Source organism: Hirundo rustica, chromosome 1 (assembly GCF_015227805.2).
Source record: "Hirundo rustica isolate bHirRus1 chromosome 1, bHirRus1.pri.v3, whole genome shotgun sequence".
Classification (NCBI taxonomy): domain Eukaryota; kingdom Metazoa; phylum Chordata; class Aves; order Passeriformes; family Hirundinidae; genus Hirundo; species Hirundo rustica.
In genome coordinates, this window is record NC_053450.1 from 86,939,840 (window position 1) to 86,962,615 (window position 22,776).

A 22,776-nucleotide genomic window follows, 5' to 3' on the forward strand; every position below is an offset into this window, starting at 1 on the left:
TTTTTTTGTTTGTGGGGGGGGTTTTTTTGTTTGTTTGGTTGGTTTTTTGGGGTTTTTTTTGGTATGTTACTAAAGGTTAGGATAATAAGATATCCCAAGTGTGTGTTTGTTAAGTGTATAGAAAATACCTGCTTCTCAGCTCTTCTGTCTGATCATGCCAGGGATCTAAAATCAACATGAAGTCCTTAAGAAAGCTCATCAGGTTGCTTGTAAGTGATACAAAAGCATCAGGCTGATCTAAATCCCTACGTTTTATGGAGACAGTTAATATGCTGTGAAGAGTAATTTCTTCTGTTTCTTTTAGTCTTCTCATGATTTTTCTCAGGTGATTGAAAAACTCATGGGAGAAAGGCTCAGTAGCAAATAATTGAATGACTTGTCACCTTAAAAAACTAAGAGTGCTTCAAAAAAGAGAAAAAGAGAATTTTTCCACTATTTTTTGAGAGCATCTCATCAGTGCTTTCCCATTACACTTTTGAAATTACTTTTCTGAGCTTGTTTCAGTACATATTATAAAGATAAAATAGATGGCTCTAACTGGGAGGTAAAGGCCGTTTTGTTTACCTTACAGATTATAAACTTAACAATTTTATAAACTTCTTCCGGTAACCTGCTATAATGGGTAATTAATTGTAGCATTCCTGAGATTTTTTTTTTTTTGGCTTAAAATAAGCCAATGCCAAGGACATAGTATTCTTTCAGTATCAGGTAGCCTATCTTATGTTTTGGAGTATATAGGTATGTTCTTTCTTGCGGAGATTCTTTGCTCATTTCCAGCATGAATTTTCATTAAGATCACTGGCATGTGTGATTTTTCTCATAGTTGCATACTTCTGATAGTGAATTGTTTTATAATAATGCAGAATAATTTACCATATTCTGATCTCTCTATAAAAGAGATAATATTTCTTCAAAGCCCTATTTTGTGTTTTTAATAAGAAGTGGAATTTTACTTGTGATTATGTGGATGTGTTTGAGGGTGCTTTTGGAACACCTCTGTCCCTTTTTTCCTTTAAAGTGAGTTTATTCCTTTACAGTAGAGGCAGATACTATGACACTACTCTATGTTTGTTGCTACCCAAACAAAAAATAAAAAAAATTGTATGATACCTCAGAACTAAGTTCAGATTTATACTTTTTATTTCTTTGTATATTATCTTCTCTTTTTCTTCCCCGATGTTTTAGCTTTTCAATACAATCCCCATAGCATGGGTTTATGTTTTGATACTAATAGATTTTTTTTTTGTCCATGTTTTTGGCTCTTACTGTGTAACAGTTTTTTACTTGTTGTGAGGTGAAAAGTCATAGGGAACGGTAGTGGGATAGAAATGAAACCTGCAGAGAATGTTACTCTTTGATTTCCAAATTACTTGAGAGGATTTGAGCAGCAAAATCTGTAAGACAGCAAGGAATGCTATGTAAGAGCGCCGTAGGCTTCACTGAGTGCAGATTTCTGTAAAACATTTCCTACTTTGAAAGCTTATTCGCTCAAACCTGTCTAAGTTTCCTGAGCAGAAGACACTCTGCTTCATCTGATGCTTGCTGTTCCACAGTCCCATTTTTCTGCCAGTCAATTTTATTGTCTAGGTCTACAGAAAGATATGCTGTGTTTTGTCTTGGTTCTATCTTTAAAATATTTAGATTTCTGTAGGATGTCAGTGTTTGTGGTTGGTCTCTATTTGTGTTTTTTTGCTCTTGCAACCATTGTTAGACATTTTAAATTGTGAGACAGATGAACAGCTGAAACACAAATATTTTAAAGCTTGGAGGGTATTTATTTTCTTTGTCTGTGTATCTTTCTCTCAAAACATTGTACATTGTTACAAACCAAAGGAATTCTGTAGACAAACACTCTATTTTACCAGATGGGTTTGCCTGAAATACCCAGGATTCTGTTACATTCATTTTATTGCAGTTGTTACCAGTGCAGCAGAAGTAATATTTTATTCTTCAATGCTGTAGTGGTTGGAACTTGCCTAACCTTGGTGCTGCCTTAATGTTGCTTATTCTTACCCTCTTGTGAGGTTATGGTCTGGCAAGTGTTACAAGTTGCACTGGCCTTTTTTGCTCTAAATCTCATGTATATGCTCATGGACTACTCTTAAATGTTTTATTTGTTTTATTTATTTATTATTTTATGAAATTTCAGCACCTGGAACTTTCAATAGGGATGTGAATACTCGATTTGAATGACTAATTTTCAAGATGTATCAATTTGGAGATTAATGTATATAAACTGAAAAATATGTGTTTCTGGTTGTTTACACTTCATTATATGCCATTTTTTTCTTACATGTATTTACTCATATTTTGTAAAAGAAAATACATCTTTAAGTGTTCACATTGTTAAATTAAACAAGAAATGAGCCTTTACTAAGAGATAACAAGAGCTGTTTTTGAAATATAGGTTTTAAATTTAAATTAGACAATTTTAAATTACTTTAATGAAGTTTAATACTAAAATCCGCATAGTACATGAATCAATTACACTGGCAAAATTCAGTTTCTCTACAGAAACTGAATTTAACAATAATTGATTCTTTTGAATCATAAATGCAGCTTTGCTTAGGCAGATGGGAGGGAACATTTTTCACTGCAAATTAACATCTTAGTATTATAGACAAAGGAGCATGTTTTCCAGGAAAGGTTTACAAAGAACTTAGTGTGTGTGTTCACACAGGTGAACTTGCAATGCAATGCCTGATGGTTAGTTTTTCATTGAAAATGTAACAGGGAGTCATTGCTATATGTCACTTTTTTGGGGGCTGGCTTTGTTTTTAGCCATCTTACTTGCAGTATTTAAACTTTGTGAGAGTGATGAAACTTTATTGGCTTGAAATGTTAGTCTTTTAAGAAGAGGAGGGGCAAAAACCTCAGGCTCATTACTTGTTATCCAAACTCAAATTACTAGAGAATAAAGGAAAGGAAAATGTCAATAGCAGAAAGTTCTGCAGTGACTGTTGGGCTTGCACCAGAGGAAATTATATGGTAGAAATGTGTGGGATGTCAGGAATCCCCATATCCCGAGAATGTCATGTGTTGCTCTGCAGGTTGCTTTCTGAGTATCTTTGCTGTCAAAGGCTGAGGAGCCGATAATCTGCTCCTCACACAAGCCTTTGTGCAATGATTTGCAATTTAACAGAGCTTTGGCCCGTGTATCAGAGATGTGCTTTTGCTATCATGATCATTTATAATCCGTTCAGAGTTGGCCACCTTTTAAGTCTTTCTAAAAATGTTTGGCTGTATGCACACTCAGCAAAACCCTCTCCGTTTTTTATCCATTACGTTGCCTGAAGATCGCCTACACTGAGCAGTCTGGCTTGGAAATGAATATAATGATGCCTGCAGATGTTTCCTACTAGCATGAGTCTTAACAGCAGAGGAAGCAGTCTCCTTTTTAGCAAACAGATCTCCTCAGCATAGAAATAGCCGTCCTTAAAAAGATACTTTGTTTGTTTTGTGGGTGGGTTTTGTTTGGCTTTGAAGTGACTGAGTTTTGTAACCAGCTGCTTTTGCTCTGGGATGGCTGGACCTGGGGCAGCTGAGGCTCTCTCTGGGCAGACCAGGTGGGGAAGGGGCTGCTCACCAAATTGCAGCCAGCTGTGGCTGCCTCTGCTGGCAGACAGCTAAGTGTTCTTTCTGCTTCAGCTCCTTTCCCGTCCACCTCCTTCCTCCTTGATTAGTTTCATCAGCCTTTTTTATCTTTCTTTAACGTAACCCTGCGCTTTGCTGTACAGGGACGTCTCTGTGCCCTTGCTGTGTCCTTTCCATGCCCGTCTCGCTGGGAGCCCATCACCTCCTGCCTGCCAGCCTGGGACATTTGCTGCGATCTGGCAGAGGGACAGAAGCAGCGCCAGCCTGGAACACCCTCCTGCAACTCTTGTTCAGCTACTGAATGCTCTTGTGGCTCATGAGGATCTTTCCCTGACAGAGTATTCCTTGATTTAGTGGAGGGAAAAAGGGAGGAACCTGAAGGCTCCTCAAGAGAGAACTGGCTCTGCTTTGGCTGAGACTCATGGAAAACTAATTTCCCCCTTCCCTCCCCCATATGCTTTGTATATCAGTTAACTTCCAGCATTCATGAATAGCTAGTAACACTGGGCAATGCTGGATGAAACAGGCAGTAGCAGAATCACTATAAGTCAAAAAAATAGGGAAAAAATGCCCTCAAAAATTAACTGTTGTTATCCTACCTCGATAAATGCCATAAGCCAGGGAAGCATGGCACTCTTAAACTGTGTATGTCCACTTTTGCTATTGTTTTATCAGATAGTCCAGAGTACCCCAATGTCATGGTCCACACTTGAATGCCAATATATTAGGGGAAACAGACTGGCTTTACTTCTCTATCTGTAGCCCTGCCAAATTCTAGTTTAATGCCAAGCATCGCAAAAGGTCATCTCAGAGAATGATTTGTAGAGTTAGCCATAAACTTTCTTGGGCTTTCAAAAGATATTGCACAAAGTTTATCCAATAACATCACCCATATTTAATTTAGACTGTATTTTGGTTGTACTGAAACTAAGGAGATTAGCAGTTTCCCCTGATGAATGGCTGTTCTTGTTCCTTACTCTTGAAGAAAAATGGAATTGTCATTTTTAATCTGATCATCTGGACGTTTCCTCTTACTCCAGGCGATCTTTGTCATCATTATTTTGAAACTGTTAGAAGGCTATCATTTCATGTACCCAGTCATAGATCCAGTCTTCTGATTTGGAAGTATTTTGCAAATAATGTGTAAACCAAGAGTAATTTTTACAGCACTGAGATCACTGCAGAAATTATCATTTCAGACTGAAGACTGTAATCAATAGGAACATTTTTACAAAGACTTTACATAGCATGAGACCCTAAACTTTATGGCAGAGGTGCAGAAACATATAGTCTAGCTGTGGTTGTAGCTTCCCAGACAAATATTCAGGCCTCTCCACAGAAGAGGATTCTTTCCCTCTGGGGTTGATTCAAGGACATAGGCAGTGCTCTCCCCATTGCAACTGAAAGCAGCAGTTAGCTGAGAATACAACTGTCACTGTCCACAGTTTGCTAATCTGCACCTGATACCATGGATCCAGATACCTTGTCTTTGTATTCCAGCTTATTGAAAGGCAACTGCCTTTAGATAGCAGGAGAAAAATGCCTAAGATTTTCACAGTGTGATTACGTAGGCATCACAGAATGCTAGGAAATAGGGTTGGAAAAGACCTTTGTCGTCTAATCCATCCTCCTTCCCCCCCAGACTGCACTGCAGATGCCGTTGTTGATTCAATCGAACTGTTTTCACATGCAGTGGAATCCATCAGGGTCACTGAGAAACACCTGTAGCTCTGAGGTTACAGAATGTGCCAGCTAGTAACTGTTGTGTCAGTGTGCAGGAGTAAAAGCAAGGAACTGCAAAATGGAGATACATTTTCTCTGAGGGTCATCTGGTGGAACAGAAGGTATTTTAGGCAATGTGATGGAGTCAGAATGCCATCTGCTTTTGTACCTGCCCTCAGGACATCAGAAATGTTGATAACTCTAGCTGGTCAAAGATGTAGTGGAAAAGAGTTTTATGAGCGAATTTTTCATTGAAAATAATGTGCGTGTGTCTGGTGATGCTTGGGTTGCTGTAGAACATTTTTTTATCTGTGAGAGCCACAAAATGGGGGGAATTTTTGTTTTCTGTGTTTGACTAGAGTTTACTTGTTGAAGTGTTTGGTTGTATCAGGACATTATAAGGCAGCTCTTGGACATTTGGTAAGGTGGATTGCAACGCACAGCAGTGGATGTACGTTATTTTAAATGGACTGCACTTCACTTTCTTTGCTTATGAGTTCTGGTTATTTGCTTTGTTGTGTCGTATGACTTACAGGGCTGTCAGTGCTAGCTCATTAGAGAGCCTGTGTGGGACAAATGCTTTGACTTTTGTAGTGAAATCCTGCCAGGAGAGGGGGTGTTTTTTAAAGGAAAATAATTGTTATAAGTTGTTGTTTCCAGTCGCATTGTGACCGCTGACATGTAGTTTTTTAAGTTACCAAAGGAGAGTGAAATCACTGACAGACCCTTTCAAAGGGTGATCTAGAAACAGCACAGGCCTGAATTCAAGCCACTGATTTCCCTTTACCACACAAAGAAAACTTATTTTCAGTTAAATAATTTCAGTCTTTTAGCTAAGCTCATGTGGGACTAAAGTTATGATCAATTTTAAATGTAGCATATAGTGCTGGGTTTCTTCTGCTTCAATTTTAACCTTCCTCAAGGAGAACACAGTGAATTAACTGCGGCATTAGTGTTTGCAAATTTTATTGTTTCTTATTTATTTTTGCTACAAGTAACATGAAGACTATGGATTCATGTTCATACACCAAAAGAATTAAAACTACTACAGTAACTCTAGTACTAAATGCTAAAATTATATTATTCCTGAATGGATACAAGCAAAATTCCTTTTAGCAATAGAAATTGCAGCAAAAGTAAAACTTCAAACAGCCAACCATAGAATCCTATTTACAAATTACTGCAATTTATTAGATAAACATCTGGCCCTGTTCTGAAGCAGTATTTTTACTTCAGAACAGTTTGAAAACTGATATATAGAAGGAGTAAATCTCAAAACAAAAGAACCACCTGTTTAGGTTTGTTGTGTTTCCGATTTACCCTCTGAGCCAAAATCCATTATTTGCCCACTTCTGCGTTTGATTAATTCCTGCTTCATGGTCATCATACTGGGCTTTCTTATTTTACAGGGAAGGTATATAAGCTGACTGAAAAAGAAGGGGAAATTTTGAGCTTCAAACCTTAACCGTCCTAAAAGGAAGGGAAAGGCTTTGCTTCCAGGCTAGTATGCACAGAGAAAGACTTGTCCTGGGGAGAAGCAGTTGTGAGAGAACTACCCAGGCGGAACAGTTTGAGTCTCTGTCTGGAAACAAAATTGTTTGATGAGCTGGTAATCATACAATCGTTTAGGTTGGAAAGGGTTTTAAGTTTATCTTAACCCAGCATAGCCAAGTCCACCATTAAGCCATGTCCATAAGTACCCATATCTGCATAGGCAATGTGTTATGGCATGTGAAAGGAATGTGTTTTGCAGTGAAATCTACTGTTTGCCATAGCTTTTAGTTTAGGAATAAAATCTTTCCTAACAGCTTTAGAGTCTGTATCCTTTGCACTGTTTTCTGTGTCCTTCAGAAGACTGACAAAGATGACAACTAAATAATCCCAAATCAGCTTTTTGAGTACATATTGCACTAATATAATTCTCAGAGATATCAGGGCGCTCTCTAACAAGATTTTCAGGGGTCTTACCGGAGCATTTGTTAGACAGATTTGTGAAGCCTCAGCTTGAATTTTAGTCCCTTTTCCTTTCCCTCATAGTCTACTGTAGCATTTATTGTAGTCAGAACTCTGGTTGCCTGGACCTAGCAGGCAGGGAAGTCGCTGCTTGTGAAGAGGAGGTGATGAATAGTCACACTTCTCTGACTGTCCCTGTTCGTGCTTCATCCTAGTGCAGACTGTGGCAGCCTCAGCAGATGCATGCCTTTACCTCCCACCTCCCACTGTACCTCCTTGCCTCAGCAGGACATCCTGTTTGCATTTTCTTTCCTGGGACTTTTCTCATTCCTTTTTTCTCTAGCTAAGCATTGATAAACTGCAGATTGATGGCATCAATGAAATGGCACTCTTATTTCTCTTGCAGATACCTGCAGAAGTTTTTCTCATGTTTTTTGGGAGAGTATAAGGAGTTTGCATCACAGGCTGTTTTCTGTAGTGAAAATAAACTAGTCCACAGATGTGGTATAAAGTACAAATTGTGTTGCATTTGCAAAATTAGTTCGCAATCGCAGGGTATTTTGTAGCCCCAGAACTGAAATATTAGAAGATAGGTTCACAGCAGGAAGTGTTTTTAAAATGCTAATTCTTATTTGATAGTCATTAAACTGGAGAAGAATGTGTTGATGTTGTTTTTAGACATAGTGCTTTTCACTTTACTCTCCTATCCTGTCCTCTTTCCCCCTACCGCTTCTAGATGAGTTCTTGGTCAGTGGCAGCACATGGGAACTGATTGGGCTGAAAGTTAACCCTATGCACCCTGCAAAAATGGTTGGCTTGTTTCTGCTGTTACATTATTTTTGTCAGTTTTTGTGGGGGTTCTGGCATGTCTTCATTTGTTTATGTCAGTTTATTACTCATTTCTTGACACTTAGTCAGAAGTTGGTATTTCTGTCCAAGTAATGAGTCTAGAGGAGGAAAACACTAAAACTATTTCGCCCAGATGCTCAGTGGTGGTTGAACTGTATTTAATGGTTTTTATAAATTTGGTTTAGGATTCCATTGGTCTTACTTGGGACTAGAAAAGGGAAAAACAAAGGAGGCAAAAGTACAAGTGATAGTTTTAAACTGGTTGAACTCTGGACTGGTTCAGCAGATGCATCAGTGCATCTGCATCAGTGGATGGAGGGATGGTATTAAGGAACTCGGCTGCCTTATGCCTGGGTTAGGCAGAAATACCTGCTATGAGTGACTTGTTTCTGATGTGGCAGACTATACAAGGAAGAAGCAGCGCAGTGAAAGGAAACTAATCTTAATTTTGATGTTATGTGAAACCAGATTGATACTTAAGTACCTCAAAGTAATTCAGTATGTGCTGCTTGCCCAGGTCACAGGAGTATGCTGAGGCTTATGGAAGGAGTGATATTCCTGAATTTTCCACCTAAACAGAGTGCTAGTCTGCAGCAAGAGCAATCCAGCCTGAGGACATACATGCAGCAGACTTCCTCCTTGTAGCAGGAATGAACGTGGTTACTTTATTTGCAGTGCTGGGCTGATATGAGCAAGGATATGATTGTGCTGCCTCTTGCTTGTAGTCTCTTACCTGATGAGGTGGGGTCAGGAGGGAAGTAAACCCTCTTTGAAAAACAAATTTCTTCTAGAAATTTCCATAAGTTTATAATTCTGTTTAAAATTTAATGAAAAGGATGATCCCACTGCAACATTTTTCTTAATTGCGATGATTCAAAAGAACAGCTTAAAAATACTTGGAGATTGATAGCATTTTAATTGGGCTGTAGGGGGAAATATCTAATGGTGTGGTATCTTTTGTGATTTAGCCGGTGTGGAAGAGTCATCAACTATCGTAACTAAGAAAGGACAAAGTGTTTATGATTGCAAAATATGTATATGTTGATAGATAAGAGCTAAATGGAAAACTATAAGCAATAACTTTTGTTCCATTTACCTGTTAATCTTAGACAACACATTAGTGATGTGGCGAGATATTCTGAGATCAAATGGCGATTCAGAGTTTCTTATAACTCTGTATATCAAACTGCCAGTGACAGAGAATATCCGCAGAACATCTTGATACAATAACCCTGAAATCTTTGTTGCTACGAATTTCTACTTTTGAGTATCAGTACATTTTAGGATTTTTAGGAAGCAAAATTAATTTTGGGTACAAAATTTTTAGATTTAAACATATTTCCAACTTGACAGAACTGAGAATAATTCTGTTTATACAGTTTCGGTGATTATTTTTAAATCCTGAAATTCACATGTAAGTACATACGATACAGAAGCATCTGATTCATAATTTGTAATGGTATGAAACTACAAAATATTGGTAAAATATATTCCAAGTAATGAGTGACCTCTTGTAAATAGATGAAATTTCTCTATGGTACCCCAGGATGGCTCTTCTGAGTATTGCTTTGGATTTCCAGTAGGTTTTAACTGGAAGGACACTTTTGAAGCGTGACTTTGAGAGCAGTCTTGTTTATAAACAGAAATAAACTGAGGAGGTTTAAAGCTGCCTTTTTAAAAAAGTGTTTCTTCTACCTATATCTGAAACTACATCACTGCAAATTTTTTTTACCCAAGGTAACTTCCAAATTTGCTAATCTCTAAGCAAGCAAGTCTTGGAGGTATTTCACTTAGGACACATTACCCATATAGACTATCACATTTGTCTGTTTCTCTTTTTTTATTGTCAGCAGCCTTGCCACGGTCAATCCCTTTACTCTGTTGTTTGTTGTATGTACAATATATTCACACCCATTATAAATATTTTTCTGGTTTCTTGCGGCATGATTGTTTCACCACTAGTATTCTAACTAGTTTTGACTTTGTAGCTTACACTATATTTCACTTTTGATTTTGGTCTAATTCTCCTCTCTTTTTTTCTCTATCACTGGAAAAATAATTTGTGTTTAGCATCTGTAACTATGAGAACTTCAGAGTTTTACTTTGCATTTCTAATTCCCGTTCTTTATCTGTTTTAGCATCTCCCTGTATTCTTCCCAGTGTTCTTTACTTCCTATTTTCTTGTAAGTATAGCATATTCTCTTTTTCCCCTCAGTTTCTATTGACCTGTTTAACTATGTGGAGTTAATTGAAGCTACATCTCACTCCTGAAGAAAATAATTCAATTACTGTATAAGTTCAGTTTCATTTTTACACCCACTCCTTATGTCTGGGGTATCTTGTTATTTGTCTGAAAAGTATTTAATGCAATATCTTTTTACAAATCACAGCTATCTAAAATTGCACAGCATTCATCTTAGTAGAAATTGAATTTCAATTCCGTTCTGTTTGTTCAGTGGTTGGAATCTGACATGAACAGGTGGGTCCCTGGCAGGTTTCAGGAAACCACCAGTCATGTAATTCATCTATCATTCTGTCTTATCTATGACATGTTTAAATGGTTTCCAAGTTAAAATTGAGCTCACAATTGTGGCTGCTAATGTACTGGTCCTATTATTTTTAAGAGTACAATCTTTGCTTTACTCAATAGAATTCTTCTGTCTTCTATCTTTCTCCCCTTGATATTTTTGGTTTCTCTGTGTGTTCTTAATAGATTGTTTCCTAAGGCGAGATTTAGCATTGTAGGCATCTGCTGTACCTAAAAACATTCATACCCTGTCACCCATGAACCACCTCTTAGTAAATATAACTCTGAGTACAGCTTTATGAACTTCCTGCTGAACACGAGGCTTCAGTACTGGACTTTGGAATTTGCAGTGATAATATATTTAAAAATCTATGAATTTGCTCTCGAACTGTGAGCACATCAGTACGACTCCCATGAAAAGATATTCTCCTGCCCACATCACCAATTAGTCAAATAAACTTTACTTTCTTATTGCCAGATATAGAAACTGTAAAATTCTCTGTGAGGCCGCTGCACACTTTGATTTAAGGTATCAGCATACACTTTGTTCTTGGCTTTTGTGTAGCAGCAGACATAATGGTACCTAACTAAACCTCCCTTGGTTTTGGTAGGGTTGATAGTAGTTCCGAAGTCCTGGTCTCTGAGATGGACCTTAACTGGTTTGTCTTTTATGAAGCTTGTTTGGAAATTTGCCTTAAATCACATGTTTTTCTGTTGGTTGGTTATTTTCTCTGTCACAGATGTAACTTCCTAATTTCTTGATTTTTTTCTTTTTTTCCTTCCCCTTCAAAATTTCAGCCTCCTAGTTTTAGTCTTTGTAATAATTCCGAGGCTATAGTTTCATATTTATATATTGGTGCTGCTGAAATAAAATGTCCCACTTAAATATCACCATGCTAGTTTTGTTGCTTCTTTAGCAGTCTCTTCTGTATAGCAATGCTATCATTGTTGGTACTTGTATTTTAATCTAGATACTAATAATTTCTGTAAAGGAAAAAAATCCAGTACTTCATAAAAGCAGATTCTTACAGGCAAAAATAGCTTTTGAGGATAGGGACCACCTGTAACTAATAATCCTGGCTTCTATATTCCTTGTTTTGCAGCCTGAGGGAAGCCACTTTGGCAGCTCTGAACCGTCTTCTATGTATGGCAGCATGTGTTAACTACTTAATTAGTGGTTTATGGACTTACCAGTTCAGGTTTTTTGTCTGTGAGATTTTTCCTTTGATAATTTGTTCATAAATATGACAACAGTCAATGAAGTAGAAAGCCTAAGGTCTTACACAGACACTGCTTTCCTCAGCAATATGAGGAGCACACACCCAGACAGAAGCCATGGCATGTGATCCATCCTGCTGTCTAAGAGCAGCTCACTGCTGGCTGAGATGCCTTCTATGTTCACTGCTTTCGGCTGTAGTTATTTCCCTGTGATTTATCATGGGCATTTTTTGGGGGGAGGGTTATTTATTTACCGCTTTGTTGCAAAATTTGATGAAAACTTTCTTATGATGGAGATTTTCCTAAGTCTTGTGGCCATCATCATAGAATGGTTTGGGATGGAAGGGACCTTAAAGATCTTCCCAGCTCTCTGCCAAGGGCAGGAACACCTTCCATTAAACCACATTGTTCAAAGCCCCATCCAGCCTGGCCTTGAACGCTTCCAGGGGCGGAGCATCCACAATTTCTCTAAGCAATCTGTTACAGGGCCTCCAGATTTGTTCCAGCAGATCTGTGTCCTACTTATGCTGTGCACCACGTTCAAGATCTTTGCTGTCTCTGCAAATCCCAGGTGTGCAAAGCTGTACCATTTGTACTGCACTTGGGGCACAATGATGTGAAGAAAAGTTCCTCCTGTGTTTTCTAGTAGTTGCCTGCAGTGATACAGGAAAAAGTCTAATTGAGGGAGGATGTCATATGTTTTCCTCATGCAAAGCATCTGATCTGAGTCTTACTCTTGTTAGTTTCTTACTGTTGACTTTAGGACTTTCTCTGAGGGTTTTTTTGTTGTTGTTGTTTTTGTTTTTTGGGTTTTTTTTTTTATTATTGTTTTGGTGGAGTATATTTTTTGATGATGATTAGGGTATTATTGGATATGCTCCACAAGTATGAGGCAGGTCCTCATACATGTGCTGATCCTAGCTAGTATAGCCAAAAACCAGGAAAGACCAGATTCAGCGTGAAAGCACAGGTTGTCACTGCTTTCCATCATGCCTCCTTTTAGCTGTTACCAGTAGATTGTATCCTCTGCAACAGTATAAAAGGGCAGATTTGGCAAGGTGATTCTGTTCTGAATTACTTTTTCTGTTCAGAGCATCTGACTATCCAGTGCCTGTTTTATGGGATACCCAAAGATACTTTTCATCACCCATTCCTCAGAGGTCCCTAAAGCTGTGTTTACACTTTCCCAAGACATGTAATCTTCCTTTCACCCTATTTTCTCCCACTGGTGCCAATGCCCAGCTCTTGATTTTCATTCCATACCCTTTCAGGGCAGCAGAAGTGGTCAAGGAGCTAGCAGCTCTCTTTGCTTAAGGTCAAGGATCAGGACTAAATGCCCAGCACTGCAATGTTTAGTTTTTCACTTGAGGGCTTTGGGAACCTCTCAGAAAAGTCAAAGATTCCTCTCTTACTCTTCCCCTTTCCACCCCAACCAGTTTTTTCTTCCATGGTCAGTAGTTTCTGATAAGAGGGTGCTGTTGCAGAACAGTTTGCCTGTGTATACATTATGTATTGCAGGTTTCTCAAGTGTAAAGTGTAGCTGGTGGTGTTAGGGCACACAGCTGTGTGCCCTTGTGTACCAGAAGATGGCTTCAGGTTCATTTGCCAACTTTTAATGAACCTCTTGTTGAATATCCCACAGGAGGTTGAGACAACCTCTATGAATAGCAGACCTCAGAGGGTGGCTGGAAAGACGTGTACCTTCTTAAAGTATATCCATAAAAACAGAGGTGCTTTTTTCCAGTGGGCATGCTCACTCCAGTGCTCTGATCTCGGGGTTTCCTGAAAAGTTTAACACATGCACATCAATGTCTTGAACCTGGAAAGTCCCAAGCCTTCCCTGTCTACTACTTTTCTGCATTGAAATGCCAGATAGTTTTGGGGGCAGTTATGAATTGTATTGTTCGTGTATTGAAAACCTTGTCTATGTGATAAGAATGAGCCTGTCAATTAGCATTCGCATTTGTTCTCAAAAAGAAGGTAAGTGAAAGTGTTCTGCCGATACCCATCTATTTAAATTTCATTCATAATCTAGCGGATATTTTAGAATGTTTTAATGTCCTTTCAAGCATTGTATAATGTGTACTGTGGCATGTTTATGTGTGTGTCTATAGGTGAAACTATTGGGATATCTTTTGGCAGTATCTGTTCTAGATGAGCCTTACATTAGAACACTGATATCCTACAAAAAGAGAGCCATTTTTCATATTGCTCAGGGGATTGGATTAAATTGCAGTGAAGTGCTCTTAATATAGAATGTGTTCACCTTAGGAGTTAGTGTGAAATAGCTGGGTATACTTCAAGTTTAAACCTTAGCCTGTTTTGCAATAGCTTCCCTCTGTAGATGAGCCCCAAGAGATGTCCTTGCTTAACTCTCAAATCTGAGAGCATTTTGAATGAATGCTGTGGTATTATAACCTGCAGCTCCAAAAATATCAGGATAGAAGAGTTTTCCCTTATGAAATGTTCCCAGTATTAAAAGACCTCAAAAAGGAGTCTGTAACCTGGGAAAGGCTTTTCTTATTTGACTTATTTGTGAAAAAAAGAAATGAAACAAACTCTTTGCTTCCCACATCAAATTGGTGCGTGCCACTCTGAAATATGGCTGGGATTTCTTGACTGAAGTAACACTGGAGGCACTTAGGAATTTTTATATTTTTTTTTTCCTTACAGCCATCTAAAATGGTGAGAACAGTAATGTGTACTGTTTTCTATTAGTCAATAGCATCTTGACTATAGGTTCAGTGGAAGACCAATCACTCCAAAAACAAGCTAAAACTGCAGTGGCAGGGGAAAGGAGAACATTTCTAATTTATCTTGATTCATGATAACTGAGAATAAGATTTTGCTACCTGGGGAGTGTTTGTTTCTCTATTTTTGGTGAAATAATAAGATGGAGATGTATCTGGAAAACCATTTGGAGTTGTTGGGAGGGGGACATTTTCTTTCCACTGTGAGACTGGGGAAAGAAAACATGTACTTACTTAATATGCATAAAAATGTACAGTTCCTCTTCAAAGACAGTAAAACTTAATCATACTCCTTAAGATATGTTGCCAGTTTATCTATTATTAATGTTATCCATGTTGGTTTTGTGAGCATGGTCTTAGCAAATCTTAGGTCTAGTGTTTTGTTATTCCCATTTTTTAACATACGTCAGGGTTTTTTTAATTATTATTTCCACTTATACAATATAAAACAGGCTAAGGTAAACCTATTTTAAAGGTGGAAAAAATGCCATTTTTCTCTTGTATTGGTTACCCACTTCCAGTAATAGAATTTTATGTGTTCTGATTAGTTGCATTTTTTAGTTGTCATTATGAGTTTATCTTCACATGAATGCTTATGCTCTGAAAAGGAAAGACATTCAAAAGCAAAGATAATTAATAGCCTATAACCTACTGAAGTCTAATACAACCAGTAATGCTTCCCTATTCCTAATAATACTAAAATAAAATAGAAATATATTTGATGCTCTAAGTAATCTAAAAAAGAGAGAAAACTATCTACACAAGGGGGAAAAAGGCTGCTGTAGACAATATTACTCTAAACATGACATGGCAGCCAAGATTAAAAGCTAGTGTAAGATGGAAGAACTTCAAAAATTGGAGTAGAGATATATTACTGGGGCACAGCACATGTGTATGTTTCTCTTCTCGTATTAATTTTGTCCGCACCAGCAGTGTCCTGTAAGAAATGTAGGTTTAATAGGAAGAACATTTTCAAGTGACATTTATGATTAACACCTATACAAAATATATGGAAAAGAGTAGTAATTGAACAGCATGAGAAAAGGACTTCTTAGGAGCTGAAGGCAGACTTTGACAATCAAGCCTGCCAGCCACTGCACAGTTGCTTGCTGCTGAGGTGTAATTTCGTGTTGCTGATGTTCCACAAAGTTCTATCATAATTTGCCAGTTAATCTGTTCTTAAAACGTACAGTCCTTGTTGTACTGAAATGTGACATATTTGCAAAAACAACAAAGTGGCTGAAGAACATCTAATGGTTCCCTGTGTAACTATTTCCTTGAAACAGAATCCAAAGTGGTTCATTTTATTTAGTGAGGATAATGTTACAGCATGCAAACACTCCCTCCCCACAGAGTTTTGAGGAGGGTATCAGCAGCAGGGTATTGCAGTGATCGTCAGCCTATAATTTGAGGGAATACTGTCCTTTTCCCACCCCCTCTCCAAGGTATTTTTTGGGACGCCTGTTCTGATGCTGGGGAGTGCACAGCTTCCTGCTGGTTGCAGTGTTGTTCTGTGCTCTGTATCACTGGGAACACCATATTCTGGAAGGAATTAACTGTACTTGCATTTTTTTTACGTAAGTGACCGGTACATCCTGAACACTTTCAGAAACACAGAGCAAATCGTCATTTTAGGTGAAATGTACAATAAATTGAGACTTTTTTTTTTTCTTGCAAATATTTATTGTGATGTTTCAAAGTAGGTGGAACCTCTGTTTGAATCAAAACTGTAAGTGCAATTAAAATGCATACTCAGCCAAAAAATAGGCACATACATAGGAGGTTTTGAACCCTCATTTTTAGTTTCTGTAGTCTGTGCCAATACACTACAATTCTAAGATATGTTCTGTGTAATTGCTGAAGAGGAAGCAGAAAAAATACTGGAAACTCTTCTGTATTATGTTTGCATTGTGGTATCACTGTCTGGAATTCCTGTCTCCTGTGAAATATTTGATGTAGTGCAGATTTAAGACTGGAAAAGCTTAACAGTGTTTACAGTTAGAGATTGCTAATACATATGAACATGTAACAAACCACCTCTGTTTGGTGGCAAAAAATTAAATGTGAGGCAACCTGTACTAGACAACTAATGTTGAACTCTTGTGGATTATATATACAGGGTACCATGAAGAGGAAAAAGTACAGAAAGGACTTAGGGAAAAAAATGTAACTTACTTCTAGCACCAGATTTTAATTTCTTTTTTGCATTGAAAATTCAAGTTGTTTTTACCAATCACTTTTCCAGATCATATTGTTCCTTGTCTGGTACTTGAGTTGCACTTTTATTTCTGAAGTTAACACTTTAAGACATTGCTGCTGGTGGTGTTTGTTCATTTGCTTATTCAAGTGGGAATGCTTCTCATTAACCCCTTCATCACTTCTTGTAGGAAAGGACATAAGTGGTGCCAGGAAGGTACAGGAAGAATATGGGAGTTCCTGAAGCTCCTCGTGAACACATCAGGCTTCTCTGAAAATACTGAGTGGCTTCATGATTAAAATGAGTCCTGACTTTCAGTGCAGATGAGTGCCAGGTATTGAGGAGGGGACAAAACAGACTTACACACCAAACTGTGCCTACAGCAATCAGTGACTGATTCCTGGCTGTTGTTGCTGCTCAGGGAAAGGGCATTGAGTTTTGTTTTGGATAGTTTTCTGCAAGCATCTGTTTGGTGGTAGATTAAAAAAAGAACCAAAACCCATATTGAATATCATGTCCCATTTTGGGCCCTGTTCCAAGAGTTAGTGGAAGAAGAAACATGAATGGCAGGCTTGGACTGGCTTCTGGAAGATGAAAAGAGAAGTAAGATTGGGGCTAGTCAGTCTGGAGAAGGGCGTGATGAAAGGATTGAAGGAAGTCAACATGTATGTTCCAGAACTTGCTGCCAAGAGATGCTTTGGAAGACAAATGCGTAGTGGTTTCAGAAGTAAATTGGACAATCCCAGGAAGAAGAAAAATTTAATTACATGGAGTTTGCTGCAGCCTATGATTCTGGGCATGCAAATTTTAGTAATGGCTATGTTTCTGGTGGCTGGAGTTACAGAAAATACTCAGTATGTTCACACCTCTCAAGTTCTTGTGCTTGTTCCTTAGGCATCTATGCTGAGCTTTCGGAGACAGCATACTCTGTCAGTCAAACCTTGTCAGTCAAACACATATGTACCCAAAAAGAGGAGTGCAAAAGAAGCTTGGATGGTTTTAGACCATCCCTTTGGATGTATCCTCTTTATTGTTGTAGGGTGGGGAGTATTTGTATTCAAGGTTTGGTATGTCAGCTAAACTAGAATTCTCAGTAGCAGTGAGGCATGAATATCTTAGAGAGGTGCTTGGGATTTTAATTTTGGATTTTAATTTTTGTTGTGGTGTGTAACTTGTGTTTTTAACAAAACCACCTTTGTTCTGCTCCCTCCCCAAAACCAGTATTTTGTGTCTGTCTTCCTTTGGATAAGACCAGTTCCTTTCTTATCTGTTGCTCATAGCTTTGGGGTTTTTTCCCCTCCAAAAGCAGTTTCATGAAATTGCTGGCTGTTACCAGGTTTTGTTCAGCAGCTGCTAAACAAAGTACTCCTCTTAACTTCTTGCATCTGTATAATGAAGGTTTGGCTTTGTCCAGTAGTAGTACTGTCTTCAGCTCTGAGATCACATTGTTAACAATTTGCAGGTGGATAAGTTTTAATATAACTATAAGCTGTTTGTTTATGCCTTAAACAAACAGTTCTTCATTAGTTGACAATATACAGGGTAAATTGCCTATTTTTCCAAGTCCTTGCTTTTGGAAGCTCAGTTTGAAAGGAGAGGGCTGTGGTGTTTTATCTTTGTTATGCTATCTCTACTAATGTCTTAAAATGCAGAGCTGCTTTTTGTTTGTTACAAAACTCTGTTTTAAAATATTAAAATATAGGAGTAATTATCCTGAAGATAAGTAACCTTTATGTAAAGTTTTCATGTGAGGAAATCTCTGGCAATACAGTTAACCCTCAATTGAACTTTTTTATTTCACCTCGATTTGCTGTACCACGTGTTCAAGACTGAGCAGTAAACCCACCTTTGCCTATGTCTTTACAAAATGAAATACTTCTTTATGTCTCTGAGCTGTTTCTTTGCTACCAAGGACTGGATGCCAGGAGAAAGAGCCCCCTATGCTGTCAGGTATACAGGGTCCCAAATAACCATCTGTAATGCCAAACTTTAAAACGTATTTTAGCCCTTTTGGTGTAATATTCTGGTCTGTACTGCCTGGCCGAGTCTCCCTGTGCAGATTTATAGTTTCTAAAGCTGACACATCTTTTATTCCAGTCTAAGTATCCTAGAAGTGTGTTTACATGACTGGAAAGAGGAGACTTCTTCCTCTGAACTGCAACTGTCCCTTGCTTGTGGTTTGAAACTCCCAACTATTGATAAGTGTAGACAGGGTTTACATAAAAAATCAGGAGGTCTCTTGCCAGTTCAATGAAAATTGGCCTGTGGTGTTACATCTTGATCTTTCTTTTGCCTCTCAAAGTATATAATCATCGTGTCTTGCATCTCAAAAATAATTTTCTGGTATTTGAGTATATCTTTGGAAGAATGAGTCGTGGGAAAACACAGGCTCAGAGTTCTTGCACAAGTTTACTGACTCCTTGTTTTGGTTTAGTCTACTCTTTCCTGCCCTCCCAATTCTCTGTGTTTTTCACTATGGCTAGGAAAAAAGATACAAAAAGCTTTGATTAGGGTTTCAAAATCAGAGGTGATTTCAGTTGTTTTAATTTGCATTTCCTATGGAAAAACCAAGCCTGTGATACATTTCATCTTGTGTTCCTAAGGAAATGTGGGATAACACTGGTGTTCCTGCAAATTCCATTTCAAGAGATTTCTTTTAAAGGAAGGTAATTGCTATAATATGGTTTACAAGGAAAAAAAATTGAAAGCATTTCTCATCAACTTCATATATGGTATATGCCAAATTTTTATTTATTCTGCTGAAATGGGAAAAAAAAAGGTGGGGGGTGGAATATTATGAGCCATGGAAAATTTGGGAATAAATGTTAAAAATTTGTGACAACAAAAAATACTAATTTTCCATTTCTTTTTGTTCATGTCTGTATCTAAAACTGATCACAAACTGAATCCAGTTTTTTACTCTTCACTTTAAACTAAAAAAATTATGAGTTGTTTTTAACTTCTTCACAAAAAAGTGAGATGGTGAAAGGATTAAATCACTAATACAACAAGGAGTAGTGACTTTCCAGAATATTTTAGTCTCAGGGCTCAGTTTTCAGGAAAAGTCTTTCAGAAATTCACTGTCTTGGACTCTACCACACTTTCCAAATATTTTTAACCCCCTTGTCCTATGCACACTCCATTACTTTAGTATGACAAAATCTGTGGCAATTTTGCGTGGAGACCTAAACATAGAGAGGCATTATAGATCCAATATGTTCTCTTATTTTCTCTGTTTGGTATTATGTTCCTAATGTGGACTACAGAAAAACGTGTCCCTTCTGTGACATGAGGAATGGCCTGTTTATTTGCATGCCTTCAAACTGTCTCTGTGTAAGGGACTCGGGGAACTTAATTGTCTATTTGCCAGTTCCAATAGCAAAAAATGTTTAACATGAGAAAAATCTCATTGTCTATGACTCCATTAAAATATTCATCACTGCATGGGTCTTGTGCTCCTCTCAAAGATGTATAATCTGCATTTCTTCATTTCCATTTTTCTTTAAAGACTGTTAGGCTTTTTATGATCATGTCAATCAGGTTCTTTATTTGGTTTATTCTAACTGTCTTTTTCTTTATAATAACTTCTGATGTTTGAAACAAAAGGCTTTTGCTTTCTCTTAGCAATGTTGGTGCTGTTAAATGACTTGAAAATGTTGGAAAAGGAGAAAGCAAACCATTAACCTCCCGAAGTGCATTGGTATTAGGAACATTAAATACACCTTTCTCCCCTTCTAAAAATGAGTATATGATGATTTGTCTGTTTGGCTTACTCTAAATGTACATTCTCAAAATGATAAAATTAATTTCTTGAATCCCTTTGTCACTTCTGTTCACAGTGTGTCTTTCAGTAACTTACAGGAGACTGCATTTCGTAATTACTGTGTGTTCTTAATGAGTTTCATATTAAGAAATTATGCATGAATTATGTTTTCATGCTAATGGGCATTTTGAGATGGGTGTGCTAATCAAGTGTAATTGTACTTGCTTAAACTATTTCCAGGTACACCCACCTTTATGGAAGCATTAGCAGCCAATGGTACAACCAACATCCAGACATCTGTAACAGGAGTGACAGCCAGCAAACGAAGGTTTATTGATGACAGGAGAGATCAACCCTTTGATAAAAGGCTACGTTTCAGCGTGAGACAAACGGAGAGTGCCTACCGGTACAGAGACATTGTTGTCAGGAAACAAGATGGATTCACACACATTTTGCTATCAACAAAATCATCTGAAAATAATTCATTAAATCCAGAGGTCAGAACAATTCTGATTTGGGGAGGGGAGGGGAATTTGAAGTCCTTGCCTCATTTCTGCTTGTTATTCAGGCACAAACATACACAAAACACGGTACGGGTTCTTACTTGCAAGATTTACAATTGACTTTATGTGTAACTCGCATTTAAAAACTCTGTTGTCTGACCATGTTGATGTGTACTGTCTTTTATAAGATGTGAAGTGATTTACAAAGTGCAACTTGAAAAAAGCTTTAGCCTCAATTAAGGTTTTTTTTCTGTATTGGTTGCATATGCCATCTGCTGTCCAAGTTACAGAAATGCTGAATGAGTGCATTAGTTACAGATAACATCTCACAGGTCTTTCCTTAATGATTTAATGATCTTTGTCTAATTACATTTTTGAAATGCAAAGCTTCTAATACATTGACTTCCCCTTTTTTGGATAATGAAGAAAGTTAACTTTTCTAATAAGGTGGTTGAGTGGGTCCTAAGGAAAAATTAAAGATGTTGAAGGGTCTCATAGGGGGAGGAAGAGAACAATGTGATACTTTGTAATGATGGATTAAAATTATTCTTACGAAATTTTTATTTTTCAGGTAATGAAGGAAGTCCAAAGTGCACTGAACACAGCAGCTGCAGATGACAGTAAACTTGTGCTGTTCAGTGCAGTTGGTAGCATTTTCTGCTGTGGTCTTGATTTTATTTATTTTATACGACGTTTAACGGATGATAGAAAAAAGGAAAGCACTAAGATGGCAGAAGCTATTAGGTATGTATGACTATCTTCAGTCATCTGATGGGTTTTTTTTCATAATGCGTCCTGGCTTTTTCTGTCTTTATTTCAAAAGCCTCTTACTCAAAAAAATCAGACATTCACCTGTTACGTTATAGCGTGCAGCACTTCTTTATGCTCCCTGTCCTTTCCTATTTGGGTTGTCATTTCATGCATTTTTAATTTTAAAATTTAACTATTAAAACTGGGAGTATTGTAATTCTTCTCCAGTTAAAACCAATATTAAAATACTTCAATAGTCATAGGGTTTCAGGAAAACAAATTTAATGCACCAAAACTCAAGATGTGTATTGAATGAGTAAATTGATATAGCACGTTCAGAGACGTGGACTGATGAGCATTTTAGTGGAGTAGATTAATACTGGTGCTCATCATCCCAATGCTAGGGATGTAGCTAGGGGTAGTAAACCTAACATTTAAACAAAATGAGCTGAACTACCAAAAAGAAATATATGGAAAAAAAATATGGATCTTGGAGACACATTTTAACAATACAAACAAGTACATTTGAGCACTGGTTTTGAGATCCTGGTCTCTTGCATTCTTGCTGAGTATCTATATTCTTTCAGAGCCCTTTTTCTGCTGTTATCAATGATCGTGTTTCTAAAAAAAGGCCGTGGACATATAAAGCCTCTTTCATTGGAGGCAGAGTTGGTTCCTAAAGATTGTAGTTACTTTTATCAAAGGAAATTCTTCAGTCATTTCATGTAAAAGTTGTTTATGCAGTGACTTTCAGATATGGCCAGAAGCTCATAGCACTGAGCTTCTATCACAGTTTTGATTTGGGCACTTCCAGAAACCTGTTCTTTCACCTAATATTCATTGTTAATAAAATGGGCAAAGGTGACTTAAAATACTTATGAACACACACCCTCCCTTTCAAATATGGTATTTTGAATGTGTATTCTAGAGTTGGTCCTCTCTGGGATATT

At 37.6% G+C, this 22,776-nt stretch overlaps 1 protein-coding gene across 4 annotated transcripts in view; it reads left to right on the forward strand.

The window, feature by feature from the left end:
- The window catches only part of CDYL (chromodomain Y like), a 103,939-nt gene that overhangs the window by 71,749 nt on the left and 9,414 nt on the right, over positions 1-22,776 (forward strand). For 3 of the 4 annotated variants that reach the window (XM_040075805.2, XM_040075796.2, XM_040075811.2), the window contains 2 exons: positions 20,814-21,070; positions 21,648-21,820. In XM_040075805.2, the coding sequence (XP_039931739.1) occupies positions 20,814-21,070; positions 21,648-21,820 (430 nt within the window). Of the gene's footprint in view, positions 1-10,256; positions 10,302-20,813; positions 21,071-21,647; positions 21,821-22,776 lie in introns of all 4 variants that reach the window. The other variant, XM_040075790.2, reaches the window with a different exon arrangement.